Consider the following 24,921-nt stretch of genomic DNA (forward strand, 5'->3'; position numbering starts at 1 on the left):
TCAAAGTGTAAATTACAACTTGCTGTTGTATACTGGGTTTCATTGATGATAACAGCTTCCTGAGGTCCTAGGAACTGCCTGTCTGCTCCTACTGCCTATTGAATGGACAAACATTTTAAGCATGAATCCTCCAATCCAACTCTTGGCAATACAGTGAATACTATACCAAATTGTTGAACTATTCCTTTAAGTAAAGTAACCTTTATATGTTATAATGTAACATGGTGATGAATACCCCTAAATTCTCTATGTAAATGTATCCCTCTAATCCTCTCCAGTCAGAAACTTCTTACCGGCTGAAACTGTCACAGCACATTAATGTGTTTAAAGGTTTTCGCTCGGCCTTGGGGGCCCCTGATCTGTTGATCTGTATGTATGTGTGTGTGTGGAGGGGAGTGTTCTTGACACTGTAAAACTTGGTTTTTACAATTTACAAAACAAATCTATTTTTTTTTTAAAAATACAAAATTTTAAGAATGACTAAAATCACAAACCAAGTTGCTCCCTACTCCCTAAAACAGTAAGATTGTGCAAGAGTTTGAAAGTGTTGAGGCATGCTTCTCTATGTGCGTGCGTGCGTTTGGGTGCGTGATTGTGCACATTTAGGAGGTGGTGGAGTTAAATTTCCTGGAGAAACAGCCTGTGAGCCTGTGTGTGTCACTCTAGAAGCTGGATTAGCGCTGTAAGTCTCCACAGTGCTGAAGGGCAGCCCTTATTCATCGAGGAGAACAGGGTGTTTTGGGTTGAACCACAGAGTGAAGCCTGCCAGATCATAATCACAGCTGAAGTCAGTCACACTAATAACACACCAGCAGGACGTGCTTCACACCTAACCTATCCCTCACCTGTTTACGGTTAGCTGAGGTGCGCGATGCCAGAGCTCGTGTTTTGAATACACAGACATCCAAAGAAAACCTAAGATAATGCTCCATTGTGCCACAGTGCTTAAACAGCATCAATGTAAGGCCAAGACATACTTGAACTTTATCTAGTTAAGATCTGTTACACACCGTCAGAAATCTAATGATGCACAACATGGATTAAACCAACTGACTGGAGGCAGAGGTTTTGCAGGTACAAGGTATCAAGTACAAACTGCATATTTGTCATTTCAAGATACTAAATGTTTTTACAATGACTTTCTATCTTGAAGGCAGCCATTTGGTTTCATTAATTAGACAAACAACCTTCTTAGGCCATAGTCTAATTGTTTCGACTTTTTCGACCCGATTTTGTACTTCTTGTATATTTTATTTTTATTTCTTATTGTCTTCTATATTTATATTTTATTAAATCTCTCTATATTGTGATATTTCTATTCTGAAAGGAGTTACTGTAACAGCATGCTAAGCAAACTTACAAGATGGTAAAAAACAGCATGTTAGTGTTGTCACTGTCGACCGCTGATGTGTTACGGAGAACTGAATACCATCTTAGACCTGCTTGTTTACCAGTGAGTCTGTAGTTACCAAGCACAACAATTGCAGTAATAATTAATTAAAAAAAATGTTTTTAATGAAAGTAATGTAGGTATTTGCAGAATTGTCCTTCCTGTCTTGTGAGTGTGTTGGCATGAGGTTGAAGACTTCCCTCAGAGTCCCAATTCTGCCGAGTTAATTAAAGAAAACAAGTTGTCACAATTAATTTGACAATGGTACGTCTAAAAGTTTTAAAATTGGTCCCTTTGAGCACCTTGAAGAGAAGAGAAATTAGAGAGTAAAAACATCAGTTTCCAAAGGCTGAATCACTGCAGTCTGATGGTCTTGTTATGTGAAAGACCATCATTACGCAGACAGATAATAGGTCTGTTTGACTGGATAGACTGTGGCAGTCTCCGCCGATTGTCATTAGTGTTTCTGTCTGGGCTGTAACCATTATGTCTCGTCTCTTTCTTCTTTTTATCCTTTTTCTTTATCTTTATCTCCAACATTTTCTCAGACATTCATTTTCCTCTTTAGACCACCCCTCCCCAGGGCCCTCTGTGTATGGAGGACCCCGGGGATGTCGTAGAACCACACAAACCAACATTGCATCAGACTGTGGAGATGAAAACAATCAGAAAGACTGGGCATTTATTCTGAAAGGGGCTACAGTACTGCAGGCTTCTTCTCTTCTTCTATAGACTGAGCAACCGTTGACGTATTTCACTAAACTTTCCTGAATTTGACATTTTCTAAACGTAATGTCTCATGTTGAAGTCCATATTTTGTTACACTTCTTTTATGTTGCCGAAATGAACAATAACCCAGTGACTTAATGCCCTTGCTATAAGCAGCAATGAGTGCTTCCATTGTTACAATGGATTACAGTAATGGCTCGCTGTCAAGTTTTGGGATTGTGGCCAACAGGATTATGCAGTCACTCCTGTAATGCCCTAAACCATCCTACCGTTAAATCACAGTCTCCTCAGATGACCTGAACACTGACTGTGACATTTACATCAGTTTAACCTCAAACAACATTGATTATGTACAGTGTTCAGCTTAATGCTTAGCTAATTTATCTTTTTATATCAACAGTTGGTAAGCTTACTCGCTCGTAATGACGAACCAACTCACTGCTCTCATAACTATTTACCAGATGCAGCTGCTCTGAGCTCTAATAAGCCCACTTAACGCCGTGTGCCTTACACCAAACAGCAGATAAAACAAAGTTAGCAACTAGCCTGTGAACTAAGCGGAGGATTTGTCTCTACTGACGAGACAGAGACACTGAAAGCATTAATAGACAAGGCCAGAAACTCAGTTTCAAATGATTACTAATGCTAACTGACTATAGGCTGAAAACTGCTGGGAATATTTAGCCAGATGTTTCCCAGCTGGCCTGAAAACCTCTTTCTCCCAGCAGACCAAAGCTCCTGTGCTAACAGTGTGAACACCAACACTCCCCTGGAGGTGCAGCTACCTGCACGGCCAACTTAGCTAACAAGTAACAGTAGCTTCAGTCCTGGATGTTTAAACAAATAAGCAGCAGTTAGCAGGTACTCTGGTTATATGCTGCCCCTATTTGTTGGGAGTATCAATTCAAGGTGGCCAATTCTTACGTATTGCATTAATGCATACGCAATGACAGATTTTGATTTCAGGTATGAATTTTATTATCAATGGAAGTATTTTCCCCAGATTCTGAGTTTATTATCTATATCTATAATTTTTTAAATTCCTTATATCAGCATTGTCCTCCAAAAATTGTGTATCGGTCCCGCTCTATTAAATACTGGGACACTTGCTAATATAATATGGGATATTTCAGGTGATTGCCACCTGCATTTCAAAAACATTGTTCAATTCTTGTTATGATAATAAATGCAGTGTACTGCAGCATGACAAAGAATTAGAAAGTCCTGATGCCAACGCTAGATATTTTAAACACAATAAGCCATCACATAGCAAATAGATCTGACTGAAAAACATGTTAACATAACATACAGTCTATCAGTGTATTAATCAGGCAATCCTGCTGTCCATAAGACAGAGCTGACAGTAATATTGCTCTACAGGTGTACAGTTACTGCAGGTGGGACTGAGTTTCTCCTCAAGCCCTGGTTCCTCCCCCGCTCCGTCCTCTTTTCTCATCAGAGCTGTAATCCCAGACAGAGACTGCTAAATAGCTGGGATCTGATGTCACACACACACACAGACACACACAGACACACACACAGACACACACACACACACACACACACTGACTGTCCTTTCAGGCCATACAAAACTTCTACAGACTCTTGCTGTGATGAATGTGAGTGCACACACACACACACACACAAAGTGAACACACAAGTGTTACACACAGAATGCAAACTGTATGCAAAGTGCCACATACTTACACACACACTCTCTCACACGCACTGCCAGCAGAGAGCAACAATAGCAGCCATTTATAATGATACTGTTGTGAGATTCTCAGGTGTCCTGCTTATTATTTCTTCTGTGTAATTCTCTTTTTTTCCTTGTTTAGCTCATTTTGACTGGAGCCTTGAATAAATTAATTCACTACCTACAAAAGGTATTCCAGCAGGATATTTCCAAAAAGTATTTCAGGATTATCTTCTGCTGAATATAATCTTCAGTATATTTCAGTCAAGGCTGTGAGTAATTCTGATATTTTAACGCTCCCAATATGTCACAATATTTCCTTGGTCTGCCTCCAATATCTCCAGTTCCTCTTCAGGTGGACAGTGAATTTAGTGATGAGAGGCAGAGGTGCATCATGGGAGGAAATGATGTAATAACAGTGTGTTTATTTGTGCTAAAGCAAACAGAGCAATTCCTTAATGAAATCCAGGGTGGGACTGTTTACTCAGAGCTCTCTTGCTCACTCTCTCGTCTGAACACTGAGGGCACTGTACTGCGTATGATCCCTGCTGGAGTGTGTGCTGGCACTGCATGGTCCTTCACACACACACACACACACACTGCACAGTAGCAGCACTCATCTGCTTGCAGCTCAGTGAAAATATTACCTGCCTTCAGCTCAGATGAAATCAATCATGGTTTTCAAACATGAGACAAATTCTCGCTCAGGCTTTAGATGCTTGCACAGACAACTCTGCTCTGCCTCTGTCTTACACACAATCACATATAGACCAGAGCTGCCAGTGGCCTTTCAAAATCTGGAAAAGTTTGTGGATTAACATAGTAAACTGAAGCTTTAAAAGTTTTTGGAGTTGATCTTGGAAATGTCTTTGACAGGATTGGATTTTTTTTAAATCCTTTTTAGCCATCAGTGCATTGAAGTAAAGTGATTTAAAAAATGCTTAGGGTAATTTCTAATTATTACATTTCAAGCAAGGATTACTGTTTCAGTGCACTGGTGTAATTTTAGATCATTTTAGATTGAATACATTCTATAGTTTAACTAAAAATCCTGCCTCCATTACATATCTTATTTCACAAGTGTTTTGACAGCCACATTTGACGATTCATTGCAACTAATGATATATAGACATCAGAATTTTTTACTCCCTAATATCTGTATCGGCATCAGCCCCAGAAATGAGAATCGGTCAGGCTCTAATTTTTCTTTTCCAGTGGAAATCTAGACTGATAATAGACAAATCTCATTGCCTTTGCATCTTTCTGTCTACCAGGATCCGTCCTCAGCTGGCCAGAGAGAAGATCGAGGGCTGTCACATCTGCACCTTTGTGATGCCCGGGGAGCCTCAGGTGGTCCTGGGCAAAGACAAGGCCTTCACCTACGACCACGTCTTCGACATTAACACCCAGCAGGAAACCATCTACAACCACTGCACTGAGAAACTTATTGAAGGCTGCTTCGAGGGCTACAATGCCACCATCTTTGCATACGGACAGGTTGGTCAACAGGCTTTTCTCTTGCTTTTAAGCATGGTACACAAAAAGTCTCACATTCACATTCACTGACTTTCCATCGCTCGAGGGGATGGAGCTGCTTGCAGCATCCCAAGATTTATGGTGGCATGTGATATGACATAAAGCTCATTTCATATCATCAGACGAGTTATACGGGAGTGAACAGGCCTCACAGCTGCTGCACCGGCTCTGTCAATACACTATCAGCTGACATGTTCCAACCTGCCTTCACCACCACAGCTTTATATTGGCTCTGATAGATTAGCCTCGAGAAGCAGAGATAGAGAGGGAGTTTATTATCCAATCAGAGCAGAGTGTGAGCAGATTGCTTCACCTCATACCGGAGCAGGGAACTAAACTGCACAGTCAAAACATCACAGAGAGACATTATACAGATGAAACACTAACCTGTCCGCCTCTGGCTTCACAGTTTAAAGGAGTAGGTACACATTTTGGGATTACACTTTAAACTTTAAACAAACAAGATATAATATAAATGAGCCGTTGGCAGGGTTTGTTATCTCTGAACAGAGCCATGCTAGCTGTTTCCACCTGTTTCAAGTCTTTATGCTAAGCTGAGCTGACTGGCTGCACGCTACATTTTCATATTAAACAGACAGATATGAGAGTGGTATCAGTCTTGCTCTCGGCAAGAAGGCAAATAAGGCATATTTCCCCGAAAAAAACTTCAACTTTTTCTTTAATAGTCTGTTCAAGTCTAATCTATTAATACAGAAGTTAATAATATACTTAAGCTTTTTTTTTTTTTACACATTTTCATGCCCACTTAAAGCAGAGAGTTGAAGGAAGATGCACAGCTATTGGCAGTGAATTTGTTGCCACACACAGTTGTTTGTTTGTTTGTTTTCTTCACTTTTTTATTTAATATAAAACAGGCAAATACAAATGAACACATTTCTATATGATGACTTATCATATATCCTACCAAAATGACAAAGAGACAATTGGACACAAAAATAAAAGTTAAATTAAAATAATATAAATAAAATTTAAAAAACTTTCTTTTGTTGTTCCCTCCAAATAAATGCACAAATGTCATATTAAACGTGCCACCTCAGCGAGAAGATTGACTTTGTCTGACTACTTGTTATTTTAAATGCCAGTCATCAGGTTGGATTCCAACTTGTGCGGATCATCAAGTCATAAAATTAAACTTTTTTTATAGTGGAGTGCTGAGGATGAATTGAGGAGGATAGAAGCTGCTCCGTAGTCTGATTCAGCACGGGACTAAAGCAAAGTTGAATGTTTCACCGTCATCATATTACAGTTATTAATTTAACAGCCACAAACATACATTACCTCATCGGCATGCATCCTGCAAACAGCCGTGTAGTATTAAAAGTATTAAAATTGTTGCGTCTTTCTTTCAATCACTTTTAAAACAAATGCACACGCTGGCCAGATCAAGGCCTTTAGACACAAGGTGGTGGCGCTCATGCCAGTTTTGTCCACAGGGGGCGCCAGAATCAACACAAAATAAAAGTTCATTAGCTGCTATAATTGACACATTGTAACATTAAGGTTTTGTTTGTCACTTCCTTACTCTCTTCAACTACATCGCAGAGACGATACCTTCAATAATTCCACAAATGTCACGTTAAATAGAATGCAATACATTCACAAGTAACCCTGTATATAGAGCAAGACATATATCTCCTGCTTTGATTGCACCTCTTTCACATGTAGATTTATTCTGGATATGCCAACATTTCTCTTACTTAAGCATATAAAACTGTTGTGGCTTTCGCAAAATGTTTGGTGTACTGAGAGTTTTTTAGTTTCTGTGTCTCCGGCTGCAGCCGACACACTCGAGTTGAACAGCAGCCGTTAAACTTTCCCTCTTCTTAATCTTTCCCTCCGTTCTTCTTCTCCCTGTTCATTATTCTCTCCTCACATTGTTCCTGCAGCCCTTGTGTTCCTGTCAAAGAGCCTTTCACAGGGCGCAGTGGAGGCCACACATAGAAACCTGACACACACACACACACGCACTCACAAACACAGTGTATGTGAATGCGCAGTTAGTAACGACATAGGTGTGGTCTCATAGTAAAAAAACAGACAAACAGACACTACTGTATCGCTCACGCGCACTCCCTCATCTGTCACCACACACACTCCTGTCAGGGTCTCTTTTAGGGGAGAAGGGTGACGCGTGAATGTGAGCTCAATGTTGCATTCCTCCCCTTGTCACCGTGGCGACCACCCCATCCCCTCTGACCCCCTCTATGTTGTGAAACTCCTCAGAGCTGCACCCCAACCTCTAAGACCCAGAGAGTGTTGGAGGCTTACATATATGATGAGATATACAGATGGAAAAACACTACACCACAACAAGTACACACAGAAATAGACTTTTATTCCCATTTTGGTAAAGTGACTGATGACTCTGTCTTCTCCCCCTCGTCCAGACGGGTTCGGGGAAGACCTACACCATGGGAACCGGCTTCGACGTCAACATCGGAGAGGAAGAGCTCGGTATCATTCCCCGTGCCGTCAACCACCTGTTCAGAGGGATCGAGGAGCGCATACAGACTGCCACCGAGCAGGGCAAGCCTGTTCCTGAGTTCAAGATCAACGCACAGTTCCTGGAGGTGCACAAACACATACACACAGAGGAAGACAAAAATTGAACAATTTCTCAGGTTTTTAAACCTCAAATAAAGATGCATTTACCAGCACTCAGACGTAACTCATAACTCAAGACATCCAGTCCATTTAAGGTCCATCAGTTAGATGTAGCTACAGCGTTCAGACAGCAAGGGGTCAAAGGTCGGCCGGGGTGCCGTGATTTTAAGTTGTCAAAGCATCCAGATGACCCTACAGCCATTAAACTGTCATTAATCTGTCTCTGCTGTCAGCTCCTGGATTTATTTTTAACTGCCAACAAGTGGCTGCCACCAGCTGGTGAGGAAGCAGCTGAAGGGAGCAGATGAGGCTGGGAAGAGATAAATATATTGACTATTGATCAGGCAGTGAAAACAGTATTGAAAATCTGACTTTTTTCTGTCTTCTGTTTCTATTGATTTGATACACTCTCCAGTTATATAACGAGGAGGTGCTCGACTTGTTCGACTCGACACGAGACATCGAGGCCAGGAAGCAGAGGTCCAACATCAAAATTCACGAAGATGCCAGCGGAGGCATCTACACCGTCGGGGTGACCACTCGCACCGTCACCTCTGCAGCTGAGGTCAGCTTCACCACCCCGAAACCTTTTTTTCTCCCATCACCACCATCTTTGTCCAGTGGGCACACTTACCATGTTACAAGCAAATAAAAAAACATTGTTTTGTGAGTAGAATCCAGTCAAAATAAACGTATTCTGAAATGATATATTTGTTTCTCCACCACTACAAAATTAAAGGGTCAGTTTCAGGCCCAATAAAGTTTGAGAACCACTGCTCTAGTACAATATTCTGCTGAGGAAATAGTCCTTATGAAAGCTGAGCATAGCAAGGCTATTAACCAGAGTTTAAATGATGAGAAAGAAAAAAAAAATAGACAACATGTCACCTTTGCTTGCCACAAACAGAACAATTTATCCCTTTGCTATTCGACAAGCTGGTTCTCTATATGTCACACTTTCTGTAATAATAGCATCCCAATGAACCTCTGGTGTCAGTCTGACCTTCACCCAAAGATGTCTGCCATGTTTGAATAAACCCTTTGTGTTGTCTATTATTCCTCCCTCTGTCTCACGAGATTCAAGATTCCATTTTCAATTTAATTGTCATTATGAAAAATGGATAATGAAGTTATAGTTTTAGTCCCTTTATGCTTCTCACAAAAAAACAAAAGTTTCCTTTCATTTCTCTTCTCACAGATGATACAGTGTCTGAAGCTGGGCGCCTTGTCTCGTACCACCGCCAGCACCCAGATGAACGTCCAGAGTTCGCGCTCCCACGCCATCTTCACCATCCACCTGTGCCAAGTTCGAGTCTGCTCTCCAGATAACGACGTACGTACTCTAACACACAGAGGTGGCTCTCTGCTGCCACTGAACACGTTCCAGTAAAAGATTCAAACTCCTACGTATTTATTTTGCGTTCTGTTCTTTCTCTTCCAGGATAATACGACAGACAACCGTCTAGCGAACAACTCGGAGATTAATGAGTTTGAGACACTGACAGCCAAGTTTCACTTTGTAGACCTGGCTGGTTCTGAGAGACTGAAGAGAACTGGAGCTACAGGAGACAGAGCTAAAGAGGGCATCTCCATCAACTGTGGGCTGGTGAGGAAACTCAGAGCATGTCTGATTCTGCAGTGGACATTTCATATTACCCAGTGCTGTGCAGTCACAGGTCATAGTCATGTATCATATTGATTTATTTGATACATTATGTTTAAGTGTGAATGAGTGAATCTTCAATTTACTCTTCAAATGCACATATCAACGCTGGGATTTTGTGGCGCAAGAGAGCCCCCAGGTGGCCAGAACATGAACTGCACACTTGATTTCTTTCTCTAAAAGTACCACTATCTGTAGCTTCCTGAAATTGTTTTTACCCTGAAATATCCAATCACATCACAAGCTTGTCGTTTCTGAAGTAAAGCTCCTTTCCTGTTTTTCTTTCCGTAGCTCGCTTTGGGAAACGTCATCAGTGCTCTGGGAGACAGGAGTAAGCGCTCCACCCACGTGCCTTACAGAGACTCCAAACTGACCCGGCTGTTACAAGACTCACTGGGTGGCAACAGGTTTGTGCCGTCTTTGAAATCAGCGATTTGAGCCACATGAAAACATCAAATACCTTACCAGTCTGAAATTAAAAAAATGTTTATTTGCACTTATACTCAGAAAGGTATCAATGGTTTTGTAATTTCTCTTTTTATCAACCTATTTTTCTTCCACAACACAGTTGAGAATATGATTCCATCTGCATTGTTTTGTTGCAATATATAAGAATTTTTGTTTAAAACTTTTAAAAAGTGATATCAACAGCATGTATTGTGTTGCAGATATATTTACTGAAGCTAGCTGCATGGCTAACTGCATTAACTAGCTAGCGGTAGCTACAGTTGGCAGCAGTTGGCGGTTACTCTGGAGATATGTTGCCCTCTATATGTTTGGAGGGACCTTAGACAGGTGGCCAAATCTTGCATATTGAACCTTTAAGGTTCCTCTATGTTTGCATGTAAACTAGCACAAAGTTAAAATTGGTTTAAAGAAGCTATAAAAGGCATTTAGAAGCTTAGAAAATCAAACCTTCATGTTTCCATCATAATCCAATGAGATCAGTGATCAACATTCTTCATTTGTCCGTTCCTCAGTCAAACAATGATGATCGCCTGTATCAGCCCGTCAGACCGGGACTTCATGGAGACCTTGAACACTCTGAAGTACGCCAACAGAGCCCGAAACATTAAGAACAAGGTGGTGGTGAACCAGGACAGAGCCAGCCAGCAGATCAGCGCCCTGAGGACGGAGATAGCACGACTGCAGATGGAGCTGATGGAGTACAAGACAGTAAGAAGGCAGAAGGGAAGGGTGGAGGCTGGTAGAGATGAAATTAAAGAAAACTAGAGAAAGTAAAATCAGTGAGTAGAACACACATTTGATGATATTAATTGACCTGTGTGATGCCCAGGGGAAACGTATGGTGGGAGAAGATGGCATGGAAGGCATCAATGACTTGGTCCATGAGAACTCCATGCTGCAGACGGAGAACAACAACCTGAGGGTGAGAGTGAAGGCCATGCAGGAGACCATCGATGCCCAGAGAGCCAGACTCACACAGTACCTCAGTGACCAGGCCAACCAGGCCCTGGCTAAAGCAGGTGAGCACTGGGAGAAGACTGCTCGATTAAATAAAACACACTAAATAGACGTCTTTGACTTCACATCAAAACTGTTATTTCTTTACATCCTGGTGATAAATTTGGTTATTTTTTTAATGTTTTGAAGTAAAATTGTTAAAAGTAAAAGTCAATTATACATATATTTGTATGTATGAATTTACTGTATACTGGGGGTTGACCGAGTTCAGCCTGGCTGATTACCAGATCCAATAATCTGCATTTGTCTGATTATTGGTAGTAAAAAGTACAATATTTTGCCTCCTGTAGTGGACTGAACGTATAAAGTAGCTGAAAATGGAAATACTCTGTAAAAGTACAAGTGCCTCAAAATTGTACTTAAGTACAGCAACTGAGTAAGAGTACTTACTTACATCCCATCAATGATATAACACTATAGTCACACCGAAGTAGAACAATCCGGCTACTGTTACCCTAACTAATTACTTGATAATGTAGGCCGCTGCTTGGATTAGGCTACATGCTTTGGCACATGTACAATGTATTTCTTGCTATCTAAAAGCCTACTGGATAGCCTAGCCTAATTTGTTTAGAAGTAGCATGTCATTATTTTTCATGTTGTTGTAGGTAGAAACAGTCGATGTCCATTTGGTCTGGTGTAGGCTATTAGCAAGAATCTACAGCCATGCTAGCTGCTACAACTAAGCACTGCTTTGAGCTAAATGTTAAAGTTACTCACATTCTGAATTAGCAGGTTTGTTAACATGGTTCCCCATATTAGTTTACAGTGTTAGTGTGCTAATATTTGCTAATTAGCCCTAAACACAAAGTCCTGATGAGAACATGAATGGTTTTACAGGTTTTCAGATATAAAAAGTATTTGTTAAATTTAAATGTTGACCTGCTGGTGATGGTGCCAAATGAAAAGTGAGCTGGTTCACCAAAGTAGCCTATGTTTCTGAAAACAGTAGTAGAGAGTAGGTTGAGGGGAATTGTATTGTTTGTAACAAAAAAACAAATTACATTTAAAAATCTTCATCTTCATCTTCTCCATCACTGCTCCTAAGTCAGCATGAATCATATTGAAGCTAAGTCTTGCCTCTGCTTCTAGGTGAAGGCAATGAAGAGATCGCGAACATGATTCAGAACTACATCAAAGAAATCGAGGAGCTCAGGTATGGAGTGACAACATTTTTTATTTTATTCAATTTAAATGCTTTAGTCTCATTAAATAAGCATAAGTCATTCTAAATCACAGAAATAAATGTCGACAGGAATTCAAACCTAAAATGTGTATTGCTGTTATTTTTTTATCTTCTAGTCTCATTGAGATAAATCTCTGTTGAAAGTTTTAAAACAATTGAAAACACTTGTTTATGTTGTGTGACAGTAACACTCTCCCCTGCTCTTGCAGAGCTAAACTTCTTGAAAGCGAGGCCGTGAGCGAGAATCTCAGGAAGACTTTGTCTCGGGCCTCCACGCGCTCCTCGCTGTACGGCGGGCCCAGCTCCTTCTCCCCCGCCCTCCTCGCCCCTGAGAAGGAGGCCAGCGACGTCATCGAGATGGCCAAGAAAGACCTGGAGAAGCTCAAGAAGAAGGAAAAGAAGAAGAAGAAGAGGTAGAGTGTGGGATTTGTGTCATTCTTTTCCTTTTTTTTTTCTTATTCACATTATTTTTAAGAAAGGATGGCGCTGAATCGTGTGAACTTCCTTGGAGGTGAGTTAGACGATACAAACATCGTGATCAACTGAAGAGAGAGTCTGTTGTCATGGCGAGGGTGTGTTTCATGGTGTGTTGTGGATAATTATCTCCTGGCTCCCTGCATTAGCAGTTTGCACCCTGATGTTTCTTTAATGGAATGATGGCAGGATAGAGACAAGATGATAATGACAGCTATTAATGTTGTTCTGCCACGCTGCAGGACATTTATCCCTTTTTTTTCATGAGTGTTTCTGTTCGTGCACTTTGATTTCTTTACGTGCGAGGGCCAGTTTGAGATCTTGAGGAAACTGAATCTGTGACCTCGCAAATTAAGCAAAATCTGTCTCCGTCATCTGCATCTCCACAATCAGGATTCATGGTTTGTGAGAGTCTCCGCACTCACCTGATCTTTCTTGCTGCTCTCCTTCTCCCTTCTTGCAATATTCCCTCACTTGCCCCCAACTTCTGCGGGCCTGTCTGCCTCCCCCTCTACCTCCTCCTCACCTCCACACCTCACCATCCTCACCCCATGCCACTCCCTCTGAAGACTAAGGCGATATGAAGAAAACCACCGCCACACACCTGTTGAGCACACCAGGTTTGCTACATCCCACCTAGGATCAGGTCAAATCTGAAACTGGTTCAATTGCCTGCAGTGCAAAATCTGCACCATGTAATTGACAGGGTTTCAATTAATTGTTGACCTGGGTCCGAACCTAAATCTTCCCTTTCTGAGTTCCTGAAGTTACTAATCTCTAACTTCTTCTGCACCTACAGGTGGTTTACACTCCTGGAGGGAGGCAGATATTTTAACCAGCTCTTACCTCTTCCATTTAACCCTTTGTTTTGTTGCTTTTTTTCCTCCTTACTACACACAGAAATATGTTGACCAGATCTCATCATGAGTAATGTCTGAACTTTAAAAAATAAACAAATAAAGAATGATGCTCTGTGGAATTTGGTCAACAAGTCGTGTGTAGAAGCCCTTCCGATGAAACTAGTTTGTAATGTGGACGGTGGATTGTGATCGTTAATCGTTCCCAGTGTGCCCCCTCATGCATTCACAGTGAAATCATCCATTAATCAACACTGATTCCACATCTGCTCCTGATCCGATCAAGTGTATAATCATTTGCATGTGCACCTTACCCATCGTTGCTGTAATTTGAATTGCAGTCAGTTCCAGATGTGACCTTCTTTGAGGACTGTGTCTTGGTTGGTGGGTGGCTGACAGTCTTTTCCTCTTTCAGTGTCACCAAAGAGGAATTGCCAGACAACGAGCAGGAGCGAGGAGGCAACGATGAGGCAGAGATGGTAGGTGGAGAATCACTTAAGCCACATTTCCACTGCAGGAACCTTTGGAGGAACTCAGTGTTTTTCCACTGCAGGGACTGGGCTCTAAATAACGCTCCAGGTACATTATTTTACCCCCTAAAAACTCCTAACTTGGGGGGGTAATACTTTCCAAAAGTACTAGTATAGGAGTACTAGGAGTAAAGTACTAGGATTATTCTTAGAATTTATTTTCAGCAATCATTTTTAAAAATCTGCAGCTGCAAACCAGTTTGTATTCATTCATTGTGCTTTGACACATCAACATGGTGTTACAGAAGAAAGCAGGCAACAGATCCCACATCCCTGGGCAGGATGTAGAAAGGGCCTTATTGCCACTAGGGGGCCCAACCAGAGGAGAAAAGAACTGCCTACTTTAAATCATGTTTTTAAATCAACCTTTTGTCAATGTTTATGTAGTTATTTATTGTTTAACACACATTTTAGCTACTTTAGCTTTAGCTCTTCTTATAAATGCATGACTAAAAATGTGCGTATAAGGGGGCCTGAAAAAATGCAGTCTGCCTAAAGTAATCTGTTCATTAAATCCTGCCCTGGAGTGACCGAGCAGCGTGTAAAAACAGCCCTCGCTCTCATACGTCAGAAGACTAATTTGCCTGATCTCCATGGAGGAAATGATGTAGTGAAGGAACCTTTTTCTTCCCTGAAAAGTAGTTCCTGGGAATAAAAGTTACGGGTACTTTGGGTGGAAACTAATGGAGTGTCGAAACGAAACTGTCAATTTCAATCATCGAAATCAAAAGCCGGATTGCCAATTCAACCCAATAGTTAGCGGAAACGTAGCGTACATTGTGCTTTTAGATTGCTGATTCGGAGATTTATCACAATTTCTTGTGTGTATTTTTATTGCCCTCTTCATGTGTCTGCTTGTATGTTGTCAGGACGCCAGTGACCATGAAGAGGTTGAGGACGCTGATGAGGAGGACGACTCTGAAGAGGCAGTAGATGAGACCTCTGAAGAGTCTGAGACTGAAGAACTGGATGAGAAAGGTAGCAAGACACGCTTTTATACAGCTTCTTTTGTTAAAGTCATAATTAGTAATAAAATGGAAGAGGCATGGGGATCTGACGATGCTTTTGTGTGGCAGAAAACGTCCAGGCCGACCTGGCCAACATCACCTGTGAGATCGCCATCAAGCAGAAGCTGATAGACGAGCTGGAGAACAGCCAGCGGCGTCTGCACACTCTCAGGCAGCAGTACGAGCAGAAGCTGATGATGCTGCAGAACAAAATCAAAGACACACAGCTGGAGAGGGACAGGGTGCTGCACAATATGGGTAAGAGACACATCAACAGATGCTTGACTTCGGTGTCGAGCCTCAGAAACAGATAAGATAAACTTGAAAAATTGAACAAAGGGGCTTTCTTTCATCGTTTTCTTGTTCATCTCCAGGCTCAGTGGAGACGGGTACTGAGGAGAAGGCCAAGAAGATCAAGGCAGAGTACGAGAGGAAGCTGAGCTCCATGAACAAAGAGCTGCAGAAGCTCCAGTCGGCTCAGAAGGAGCACGCCCGCCTGCTGAAGAACCAGTCGCAGTACGAGAAGCAGCTCAAGAAACTGCAGCTGGATGTGACCGAGATGAAGAAGACCAAGGTAAAGCGTTTCTTTGTCTTTTTTTCACTTTCTCTTTTACACTTCACACTTGTCTCGTTGCAGTGCTGATTTTCTCCTGCTGTGTTGCATCTTCACCACCAGGTGTCACTGATGCGTCAGATGAAGGAGCAGCAGGAGAGAAACCGAGCTGCAGAGTGCAGGAGGAACAGGGAGATCGCCTCTCTGAAGAAAGACCAGCGCAGAGCGGAGGTGAGAGGGATGGAAACACTCACACAGAGCTCTTCATTACCTTATTTACTATTTTGTTATTACATATTATTTTTTCATAGTACTTTTTAGACACAAGCAGAGATATAATCAAGAGTAAACCCACCTAAAATTGAGATTTTAGGGGTTTTTTTGTGTCTCAAAAGTAAAAATTCCTGCTATTCTAAAAAATAAGATATTTTTATTTTATGTTATATATGTATATTGATTGGTTGCGTCATGTCTTGACTTTCAACCACCCTTCACACACCGACTAAGGATGTCATGATATTAATTTCTTCTCATAGCATCAACTGAAGCAGATGGAGGCCCAGAAAAGACAACAGGAGCTGATTCTTCGCAGGAAAAATGAAGAGGTGAGACACACAAAGTCACATCACAACAACATCCGCTTGTGTTTCACTGAAATATGGATAATAACGCTCTCTTTCATGACCTGTGTCAGGTGACAGCTCTCAGGCGGCAGGTGAGGCCCGCATCCGGAAAGGTGAGTAGGAAGGTGAGCCTACCTGAACCTCTCCAGGAGCCGTCACATCGAGCCACCCCAACGAGGATGCATACCTATGGAGTGGCCTCATCTAATGGAGCCAGGTGTGGAATCCGAGTGCGATAATGTGTGTTAAGGTGTTTATCACACAGTTGTGTTTTAACAGTTCTAAAAGAGCCACATCTTCTTCCTCAGGAGTTCCCCAGTGCGGATTGGAAGTGCCTACCTCAGCAGGACAGCCAGGACCAAGTGGCAGTCACTGGAGAGACGTGTCAGTGACATCATCATGCAGAGGATGACCATCTCGAACATGGAGACGGATATGAACAGACTGCTGAAGGTAACACATCATGTCATGAGATTCAAGATGGCTGTGGAGAAATAAAGCAAGAAGAGAAGAAACTGTGTTTTTCTGGTACTAAAATAAACGGAAAATAACATTTTCCTGTGAAACCTTTTTAGTATAAACCTGATACACACCCTTTCTATTGCAGTAAATATTATGAACTTCATACTACAGTTCCTTCTGTCTGCTCTTGACTCCATCTCTCGATACTCTCCAACTGCTATAGCAACGGGAGGAGCTGACCAGACGGAGGGAGCGAGTGTCCAGAAAGAGAGAAAAGATGGCAGTAGAGGGTGCAGACGCCGACCGCTCCCTGGCCTCCCTGAACGAGGAGCTGGAATCTTTGAGCGCCAACATCGACTATATCAACGACAGCATAGCAGACTGCCAGGCCAACATCATGCAGATGGAGGAGGCCAAGGTGAGGGGGTGGAGAATCCCAGAAATCTATGATTGTTGAAAGAAAAGCAGGGCAAAGTGGGGATTTTTACCATGGCAACAATGCCAAAGTTGGAGTTCTCAAAGTATGAACACAGTTAATAACAGTACACAGTGCTGTGTCATGCTACCTCATTAGCTAGTAGCCTATATGCTTGTACTGGACTGTAGCCCTCAGGCAAACAATAGGGGAATATTTGCACAGTTCAGCACCACTGACAGCTTTTTGGACCCCACTTGGAAGAATAAGCATTAGGCACTTATTTGTAAGAATAACACAGTCTAATAAAAGAGCAATCACTGGCAGCCTTGATGATGCACACTGAACAACAATTCATATATCATCTCTGCATGTGGCACTTTCACTTCACTTTCATGGTGTCCATAAATAGTTTTAATTAATTATAATGATCTGCAATTTAAACAGATATATGAATCAGCAAGCTAAAGTTAACTTGGTTCCGTTAGCTAGCTACAAAACGTCTTGCAGGTACTGGTTGCAAATGTTTAATAATGACCCATCTCTGCTAAAGAACTACTTTGTGTGGAGCTTAAGAGGTGGTGTTAGGCACATTTTGTTACCTTTGGACAGATCCAGGCTAGCTGTTTCCCGTCTGTATGCTAATCTGAGTTTATCAGCCGCTAGTGGTAGCCCTTTATTTACCAGAAATATGTTAGAGAGTAGTATCTGTGTGCACTACAGTCAAATACATTGCCCTACGTCTTAGTTTCTTGTAATGTGTCTTTCTGAATGTGGTCTTGTTCTTGGCTACAGGAGGAAGGAGACACAGTGGATGTGATGGCTGTGATCAGCTCCTGTAATTTATCAGAGGCCCGCTTCCTGCTGGACCACTTCATGAATATGGCCATCAATAAGGTACCGACCACCCTCACTGACCTAGTGCTATTTCAGTTACAGGTTTCTGTATTTTTCTGGAAGCACCTTATTTAACCTGAATGAATATGATTGCATTGTGATTGCTGGTTTGTGCTGTATGTTGTTGTGGCAACTTGTATACAGTCTGCTCATCGTGATCTTGCATTCGTAGCCGTGGCTCCATAATGAGATTGAATTCAATGAGACTTTAAATGGAGCGACTTGATTAAATTAAGTTTCAATTAGATTAGATTAGATTAGATTTGATGAAACCAAATTGGCCCCAGCGAGGAAATACTTTCAACCCAGCAGCAAAGAAAAGAACTAACACAGAAGCGGAGATCATTACAACAACATTAAACAGCTAGAGTTAAAGACACAGAGCCGTCATGAGGTTTGTGTCTTCAATGATAATCTGTTTGCTGTGCGGTCATTGTCAGGGTCTGCAGGCATCTCAGAAGGATTCCCAGCTGAAGGTGATGGAGGGCAGGTTGAAGCAGACGGAGATCAACAGCGCCACCCAGAACCAGCTGCTGTTCCACATGCTGAAGGAGAAAGCAGAGATCAACCCGGAGCTGGACGCTCTACTGGGCAGCGCTCTGCAAGGTGGGAAACACCGACAGATCACCTGAACATGTCAAGCACATTCACCTTTTTAATCAGCATTTCTTTCACCACATGGCTACATTTTATTTTGAAGGCCTCAGTATTATTTGAATTGATAATTTGTCATGGAAATAATCATGGTAAGAAATCAAAAAAGAATCAAAAAGCAGGCCTGTGAAATAAAGAGTAGCCATCTTTTCATCTTTGGGTTTGGTTTTTGATTTGGTTGTTTTCTTTGTCTGTTGTGTTGGTGTTAACTCAGAGTTAGGTTACCTGTCACCAGGTGAGTATGAGATGCATAGCAATGTGACTGTGTTTGAGAGAGCGTGGCACATGCGCACTACAAGACAAATATGTAATTAAAGTAAAAGATCCAATCCTTGTTCTGTATTCTTTTCTATTTTTCTTTTAAACCTCAAAAATATGTAAAAACTCAAGACGTAGTTGTATTGCTGTTGATATTAAATGTTTGTATTAAATGCTTTAAAGGGACAGTTCACCCCTAAATCCAAAACACATATTTTATCTCTTACCTGTGTAGCTATTTATCCATCTAAGTCATTTTGGGCTGTGTTGCCCAGGTATATTCAAGAGAAGGCAGACTTTTTCTACAGCTGATAACTTGACAACTCACACCAAAACAATCTTGATGGATAAATAGCACTACAGGTGAGAGGGAATATATGCATTTTTAATTTTGGGGTGAACTCTCCCTTTAAATGTGCTAAACTAGATGAAGAATTCTTGTAGTGTGCATCAACTTTCAGACCTCCTTTAAAAAACTAACCCAGCTGCAGTAACTCTGCCACGTTTTGCATGATGTGTTAAGTTACCCCACCTGCTAGCAAGTCCCACTGACTCAGGTTGTTGTCACTAAAACTAAACAGCAGTCTGAATCCACGCTGCCGCAGGAATCGAAGCGAAAGTCTCGTGTGCACAGCAGTTTGTGTCCCTGTATTTTTGTGTTCTTCTCTCATGCTTTCTCCGTTTTATTACATTACATAAATACAACACCGTAGCTTTCAGTCGCCACTAATGAGATCCGATTGTCCCCCTTTGTCTAAAACTAAACCTGGTGACCCCTGACCTTGTTATGACCTGCTGAAGCTGTAATCATTGTTGTGCTGTAATGTTTAGCTTTCTGTTTGGATGTGAAAATATTATTTGTTAGCAGATATTTTACCATTAAAGGTCCCATATTTTGCTCATTTTCAGGGTAATACTTTTTATTTTGTGTGTCTATTACAAAAATGCACACTGTTTTCCTCATACTGTTCATTGGTGCAGCACCTCTATTCACCCTTTGTCTAAGTGCTCCATTTTAGTGCCTGTTTCTTTAAGGCCCCGTTCATGAATAGCCCAGTCTGCTCTAATTGGTCAGCTCTCACAGGCCTGAGCAGGCAACGCCCACCATCTTTCTACATTAGCTCTGCCGGTGTTTTTGTAACCACAGCTGTGCTGGGGGCGTGGCTAAGGGCGGTGACTATATAGTTGTGACATCACAACTTTATGGAAGCCCTGATGGCTTGTTTAAAGGCACAGTTTCTGATTACAGGCTTGAGCATTTTCCCATTGATTGAGCATTTTGATACTTTATAATAACAAAAACACTTACAACTCTACAATATGGGACCTTTAAGGAAAGAAACAGACATTGCTTTGTAATTGAAGTAAGAAATTCTGTTTTTCATGATGATTGTTTTATTGTACAGAGAATGGAGATGAGAGCAGTAGTGACGAGTCCACGCCCAGTCCAGCCACTGAGGGCAGGTAAAGCCAAACACAACTTTCAAACTTTTTCATGTTAAATAGTCAGCTTATGTTTTCATGTGTCATGTTTACAATGAGTAGGTCTTCTTCGTGTCATAGTGGGAAAAACACAGCTGTGACTGATAACATTAATTATGATTGTGGTCTATTTTGGTGTGTCACTTGGTATCATACATGCTAGCTCACTGGGACACTTAAATGGAACAAGCCATCGTTAGTGTTATTAATTACACTGCAACTTTAGTTTTAATGCAGCACATCTACAGCACACAGGTTTGTCTAATTCTGGCTGATTAGATGTTGATGTTTATCAGAGCTGGGAGTTTTTTCATGTCATCAAACTACATCTACTAAAACATATGAAAGAGTTGCATGTTGTCTCGTCAGAACAGAAAAAAAACAGGTGGTAAATGTCGATCAAAACAGTCTGTACACACAGTCTTGTGTAGAGGTCTGATCAGGCTACATCAGTTCTAACACCTGTGTGGGTGGACCAATGACATGTAGGGCCTTTAGATAGCTCACACATATATTGAAGCCTATTAAATAATATTAGCATTTGTTAGCAGTGTTGGTGGGCGTCAGCAAAGCTAGAAAAATGAGCTACATATACAGTGCATGATAGAAACACATGTATCTATGCTCCAAACAGCTTGTCCTGTTTAGTTTTACTTTATTTGTACAATTAAAGTAGATAATAACCACATACTTTCACAACTAATGCCGTCAACCACAGCTTTACTTTGTGTTCAGTGCTAATTAGCGAATGTTAGCATGCTAATGTATTAAACTAAGATGATTTAAAAAAAGTGTATATATTACCTGCTTAGCATTAGCATGTGTTGGGTGTAACTAACTGATCACCTCTGACTTTGTTTCAGCACACTGGCGTCAGATCTGATGAAGTTGTGTGGTGAAACCAAACAGAGGAGCAAGGTACTGTACTGTGCAATACACATACTGATACTCATACTGTATATAGGCTTATTATATACAAATCCATTAAGCCGTAGTAACAGTGCAAGCCAAAAAAAAAAACATGGACACATATATAACGTCCTAAAACTACAACTTTGCTCCCTTCCACAGTAGTTATTCATAGGACTTGGAATAATGACTAACCGGTCCATTAACTTGTGAGTCAGCTGAATATTGAGCCATACTATTTTGGTCCCTCAGGCTCGCAGGCGGACCACCACCCAGATGGAGCTGCTGTACGCCAGCAGTGGGGATCTGTCCTGTGAATCCCCCACCGGAGACTTCTCGGCCCCTCTGCTGCCTCTCTCGGAGCGTCTGGAAGCACCAACGGACATGCAGGGTCACGCGCTTGGTCAGACCCCTGACCGCGAGCAAACTGTTTCCCCATCTGCACTGTCTGCGCGGCCAGCTGCCATGTAAGAGTTCAAGGCATCATTTCTCAGTGGGAGACTAATATCTCAAGACATTTCTCTCCATTTGAAATGTTGATTATTTATTTCGGCGAGCGGATGATCCATCAAAGTGTTTATATGACTGAATATGACCCCTGTTTCTTTTGTTGTTTGCTTCGTCTGTAGTTCTGGATCCAGGTCACCTACAGGGACTGAGAGGAGGCAACTGGAGCGCTCGCCCCTCAGCCGAAGAAGGGTGCAAGAGAAAGGACCCACGGCGACACACATCCCAGCACCAATACACACATCTCAGCTTAACACAACAGAGGCTAAAACTAAAGGCAGCGACTACAAATCCCTGTAAGTGAGAGGAACCATCAGTACTAATGCTTTACATGTTTGTCTCAAGTCCTTTCAGCTGAGAGTTAATTAATAATTCCCACATTATGTATTTTATTACTTTTTCTCTTTCTGTGAGCACAGAGAAGAAAATCTTCATATTTGAATGGACTTCATTTGCATGTTACTTTGTTTGCTTATTCAGGTTGGAGGAGTCTCCTGTATTTGAAGGCCATAGGTAATGTTCACGACCTCATTTACCTCTAAACTCTCTTCTTCTATTTAAAAATCCAAACTTAAACATATCTTGCTGTTGTGTCATGTGTATTATAGAGGTGTGATCAACCCTGTGACGGCCCCGAAGAACAGCCGCGGGGCCAAACTTCAGTGTGTCTATGTCGCAGAGGGCCACACCAAACCTGTTCTCTGTGTAGATGCGACAGATGATCTGCTCTTCACAGGATCCAAAGGTCAAAAACGACAAAGAATGAACAGCTTTCTTTGAAAAAAAGTGTTTTTGTCTGTTCTCTAACATGTGTTTCTTATGCTGTTATTTTCAGACCGTACATGTAAAGTCTGGAACTTGGTGACGGGTCAGGAGATCATGTCTCTGGCAGATCATCCCAGCAGTGTTGTCTCTGTCAGGTACTAATATTAAACAATTGTACAAGTAAAATAGTACGAGTACGGAAGTGCTGTTGATGAATAATTCTGCCTGTTTTCCTTGTTTTTTGTTGTTTCATTTCAGGTACACTTCTAGTCTCGTCTTCACTGTTTCCACTGCTTACATCAAAGTGTGGGACATACGAGACTCTGCCAAGTGTATCCGCACGCTCACGTAAGCAACACCATTTCTTCTTCCAGCATCTTCACAGCTTAAAGGTCCCATATTATGCTCATTTTCAGGTTGATGTTTTATTTAGGGTGTCAAAAAGAAAATGTTTTCATGCTTTAACGTTTAAAAAACCCATTATTTCTCTCATGCTGTCCATTGCTGCAGCACCTCTATTCACCGTCAGTCTGAATGCTGCGTTTTAGTGCCTGTCTCTTTAAGGGCCTCCTCCTGAAAAGCCCAGTCGACTCTGATAGGTCAGCTCTCACCGGCCTGGGAAGGCACCGCACACCATGTTTCTACATCAGCCGTGCCATTTTTTGTGACTGTGTAGTTGTGACATCACAACCTTATGCTTGTTTAAAGACACAGTTTCTGATTTTGGGCTGTGCGTTTCTTCGTGGATTGGTCATTTTCATACTTTCACAGTATTTATATAGCACCTAGAGCTACTACCTATTGCATTCAAGTCACAACACCATTGTTGTTCGAAATCATCTGCCCCCTCAAGTGGTTGCTAGATTGTTGCACTAATGTCGCTAACACTAGCTAGCTAATGTTAGGTCAGTACAGTATTTTTACGTTTTTACCACAAACTGACAACTACCAAGACTCACTGACAAACACAGATACCACATGATAACAACAGTGTTATGCTATTGGCTCACACACATTGTTGGATGCTGGAACCAATTGTCAGAATTCTTACACAGAGATAAAACAATCATTTTGGAATCAGCAAAAAATGTTTAAATTATTAATTCACAATCATAACACTGTTTCTAAAGAAAAGAGATACTCGCATCTTTCTACAAGCTCTGTAGATGTGTTACTCATAAAAAATGATTTGTCTACATTAAAATGTTATCAATATTACCTTTAAGTGTAATGCTCCTAATGAGGATTTTGTTGTTTTGCGGGTGTCAGGTCATCAGGCCAGGTGGGCTCTGGGGACGTCTGCTCTTCTGTCAGGAGTTTATCCATCCCACCAGGAGAGAGTCAGATCAACCAGATCTCTCTCAACCCTTCCGGTTCCTTCCTCTACGCTGCTGCTGGCAATGCGGTGCGCATGTGGGACCTCCGCAAGTAAGTTCAAACAGATTACTGTTTTATTTGTACAAACCATTCAGATAGAACAGATTTAATCTCCCGTCTTTTCCTTTCCCTCCTTCCCTTCCTCTAGGTTTGTGTCCACAGGGAAGCTGACCGGCCATTTGGGACCTGTCATGTGCCTCACTGTGGACAAATTAGGCAGTGGACAGGATGTTGTCCTCACTGGCTCCAAAGACCATCATATTAAAGTAAGAGACACAGATACACACACACAAAAACTGTAATTATATTACCATTCCTGTGTGTGTGCAATAAACGGTTTGTTTTCCAGATGTATGAGGTGGCAGAAGGTGCTCAGGGTAGCCTCAGCTCCAGCCATACGTTCGACCCCACTCATCAGGACAGCGTGGAGTCTCTGGCCGTGCACGGAGATGTTCTCTACAGTGGCTCCAGAGATTACTACATCAAGAAGTGGGACTTGGCTAGTAAACAACTGCTGCAGGTATGCTGATACAATGACAGCATAGCATACATTCAGAAGCTTTTTTCCCCTGTTTTCAGTTCATTTCAGCTGAATAAATCTGGTAGACACTACAGTAATCTGGCTGTTGTTTCCTCTAGCAGTCTGCCAGTGCTCAGGCAGACTGGGTTAGCGCTCTGGGCGTGGTGCCAGGCTCCCCGGTCCTGCTCAGCGGATGCAGAGGAGGGCTGCTGCGCCTCTGGCACGTCGACTCACTTGCGCCCCTCGGCGAGGTCCGGGGGCACGACAGCCCCATCAACGGCCTGGCCACCAACAGCAGCCAACTGTTCACTGCCTCCGAGT

At 41.9% G+C, this 24,921-nt stretch overlaps 1 protein-coding gene across 4 annotated transcripts in view; it reads left to right on the plus strand.

The window, feature by feature from the left end:
• LOC141008022 (kinesin-like protein KIF21A) overlaps nt 1-24,921 on the plus strand; it is a 40,382-nt gene that overhangs the window by 11,920 nt on the left and 3,541 nt on the right. The window contains exons 2-36 of one of the 4 annotated variants that reach the window (XM_073480198.1): nt 5,090-5,312; nt 7,760-7,942; nt 8,392-8,541; nt 9,175-9,309; nt 9,418-9,582; nt 9,931-10,046; nt 10,620-10,815; nt 10,937-11,126; nt 12,217-12,280; nt 12,520-12,723; nt 13,354-13,404; nt 14,057-14,120; nt 15,041-15,149; nt 15,248-15,436; nt 15,553-15,752; nt 15,855-15,962; nt 16,268-16,336; nt 16,426-16,571; nt 16,663-16,807; nt 17,040-17,234; nt 18,027-18,128; nt 18,569-18,734; nt 18,997-19,017; nt 20,447-20,504; nt 21,386-21,440; nt 21,684-21,898; nt 22,061-22,234; nt 22,419-22,451; nt 22,547-22,683; nt 22,774-22,858; nt 22,962-23,051; nt 23,973-24,131; nt 24,229-24,346; nt 24,430-24,600; nt 24,720-24,919. In XM_073480198.1, coding sequence (XP_073336299.1) covers nt 5,090-5,312; nt 7,760-7,942; nt 8,392-8,541; nt 9,175-9,309; nt 9,418-9,582; nt 9,931-10,046; nt 10,620-10,815; nt 10,937-11,126; nt 12,217-12,280; nt 12,520-12,723; nt 13,354-13,404; nt 14,057-14,120; nt 15,041-15,149; nt 15,248-15,436; nt 15,553-15,752; nt 15,855-15,962; nt 16,268-16,336; nt 16,426-16,571; nt 16,663-16,807; nt 17,040-17,234; nt 18,027-18,128; nt 18,569-18,734; nt 18,997-19,017; nt 20,447-20,504; nt 21,386-21,440; nt 21,684-21,898; nt 22,061-22,234; nt 22,419-22,451; nt 22,547-22,683; nt 22,774-22,858; nt 22,962-23,051; nt 23,973-24,131; nt 24,229-24,346; nt 24,430-24,600; nt 24,720-24,919 — 4,686 coding nt within the window. The remainder of the gene's footprint in view (nt 1-5,089; nt 5,313-7,759; nt 7,943-8,391; nt 8,542-9,174; nt 9,310-9,417; nt 9,583-9,930; nt 10,047-10,619; nt 10,816-10,936; nt 11,127-12,216; nt 12,281-12,519; nt 12,724-13,353; nt 13,405-14,056; nt 14,121-15,040; nt 15,150-15,247; nt 15,437-15,552; nt 15,753-15,854; nt 15,963-16,267; nt 16,337-16,425; nt 16,572-16,662; nt 16,808-17,039; nt 17,235-18,026; nt 18,129-18,568; nt 18,735-18,996; nt 19,018-20,446; nt 20,505-21,385; nt 21,441-21,683; nt 21,899-22,060; nt 22,235-22,418; nt 22,452-22,546; nt 22,684-22,773; nt 22,859-22,961; nt 23,052-23,972; nt 24,132-24,228; nt 24,347-24,429; nt 24,601-24,719; nt 24,920-24,921) is intronic. The other 3 variants (XM_073480200.1, XM_073480201.1, XM_073480202.1) reach the window with 3 other exon arrangements.

The sequence above is a fragment of the Pagrus major genome, chromosome 14 (genome assembly GCF_040436345.1).
Source record: "Pagrus major chromosome 14, Pma_NU_1.0".
NCBI classification, from domain to species: domain Eukaryota; kingdom Metazoa; phylum Chordata; class Actinopteri; order Spariformes; family Sparidae; genus Pagrus; species Pagrus major.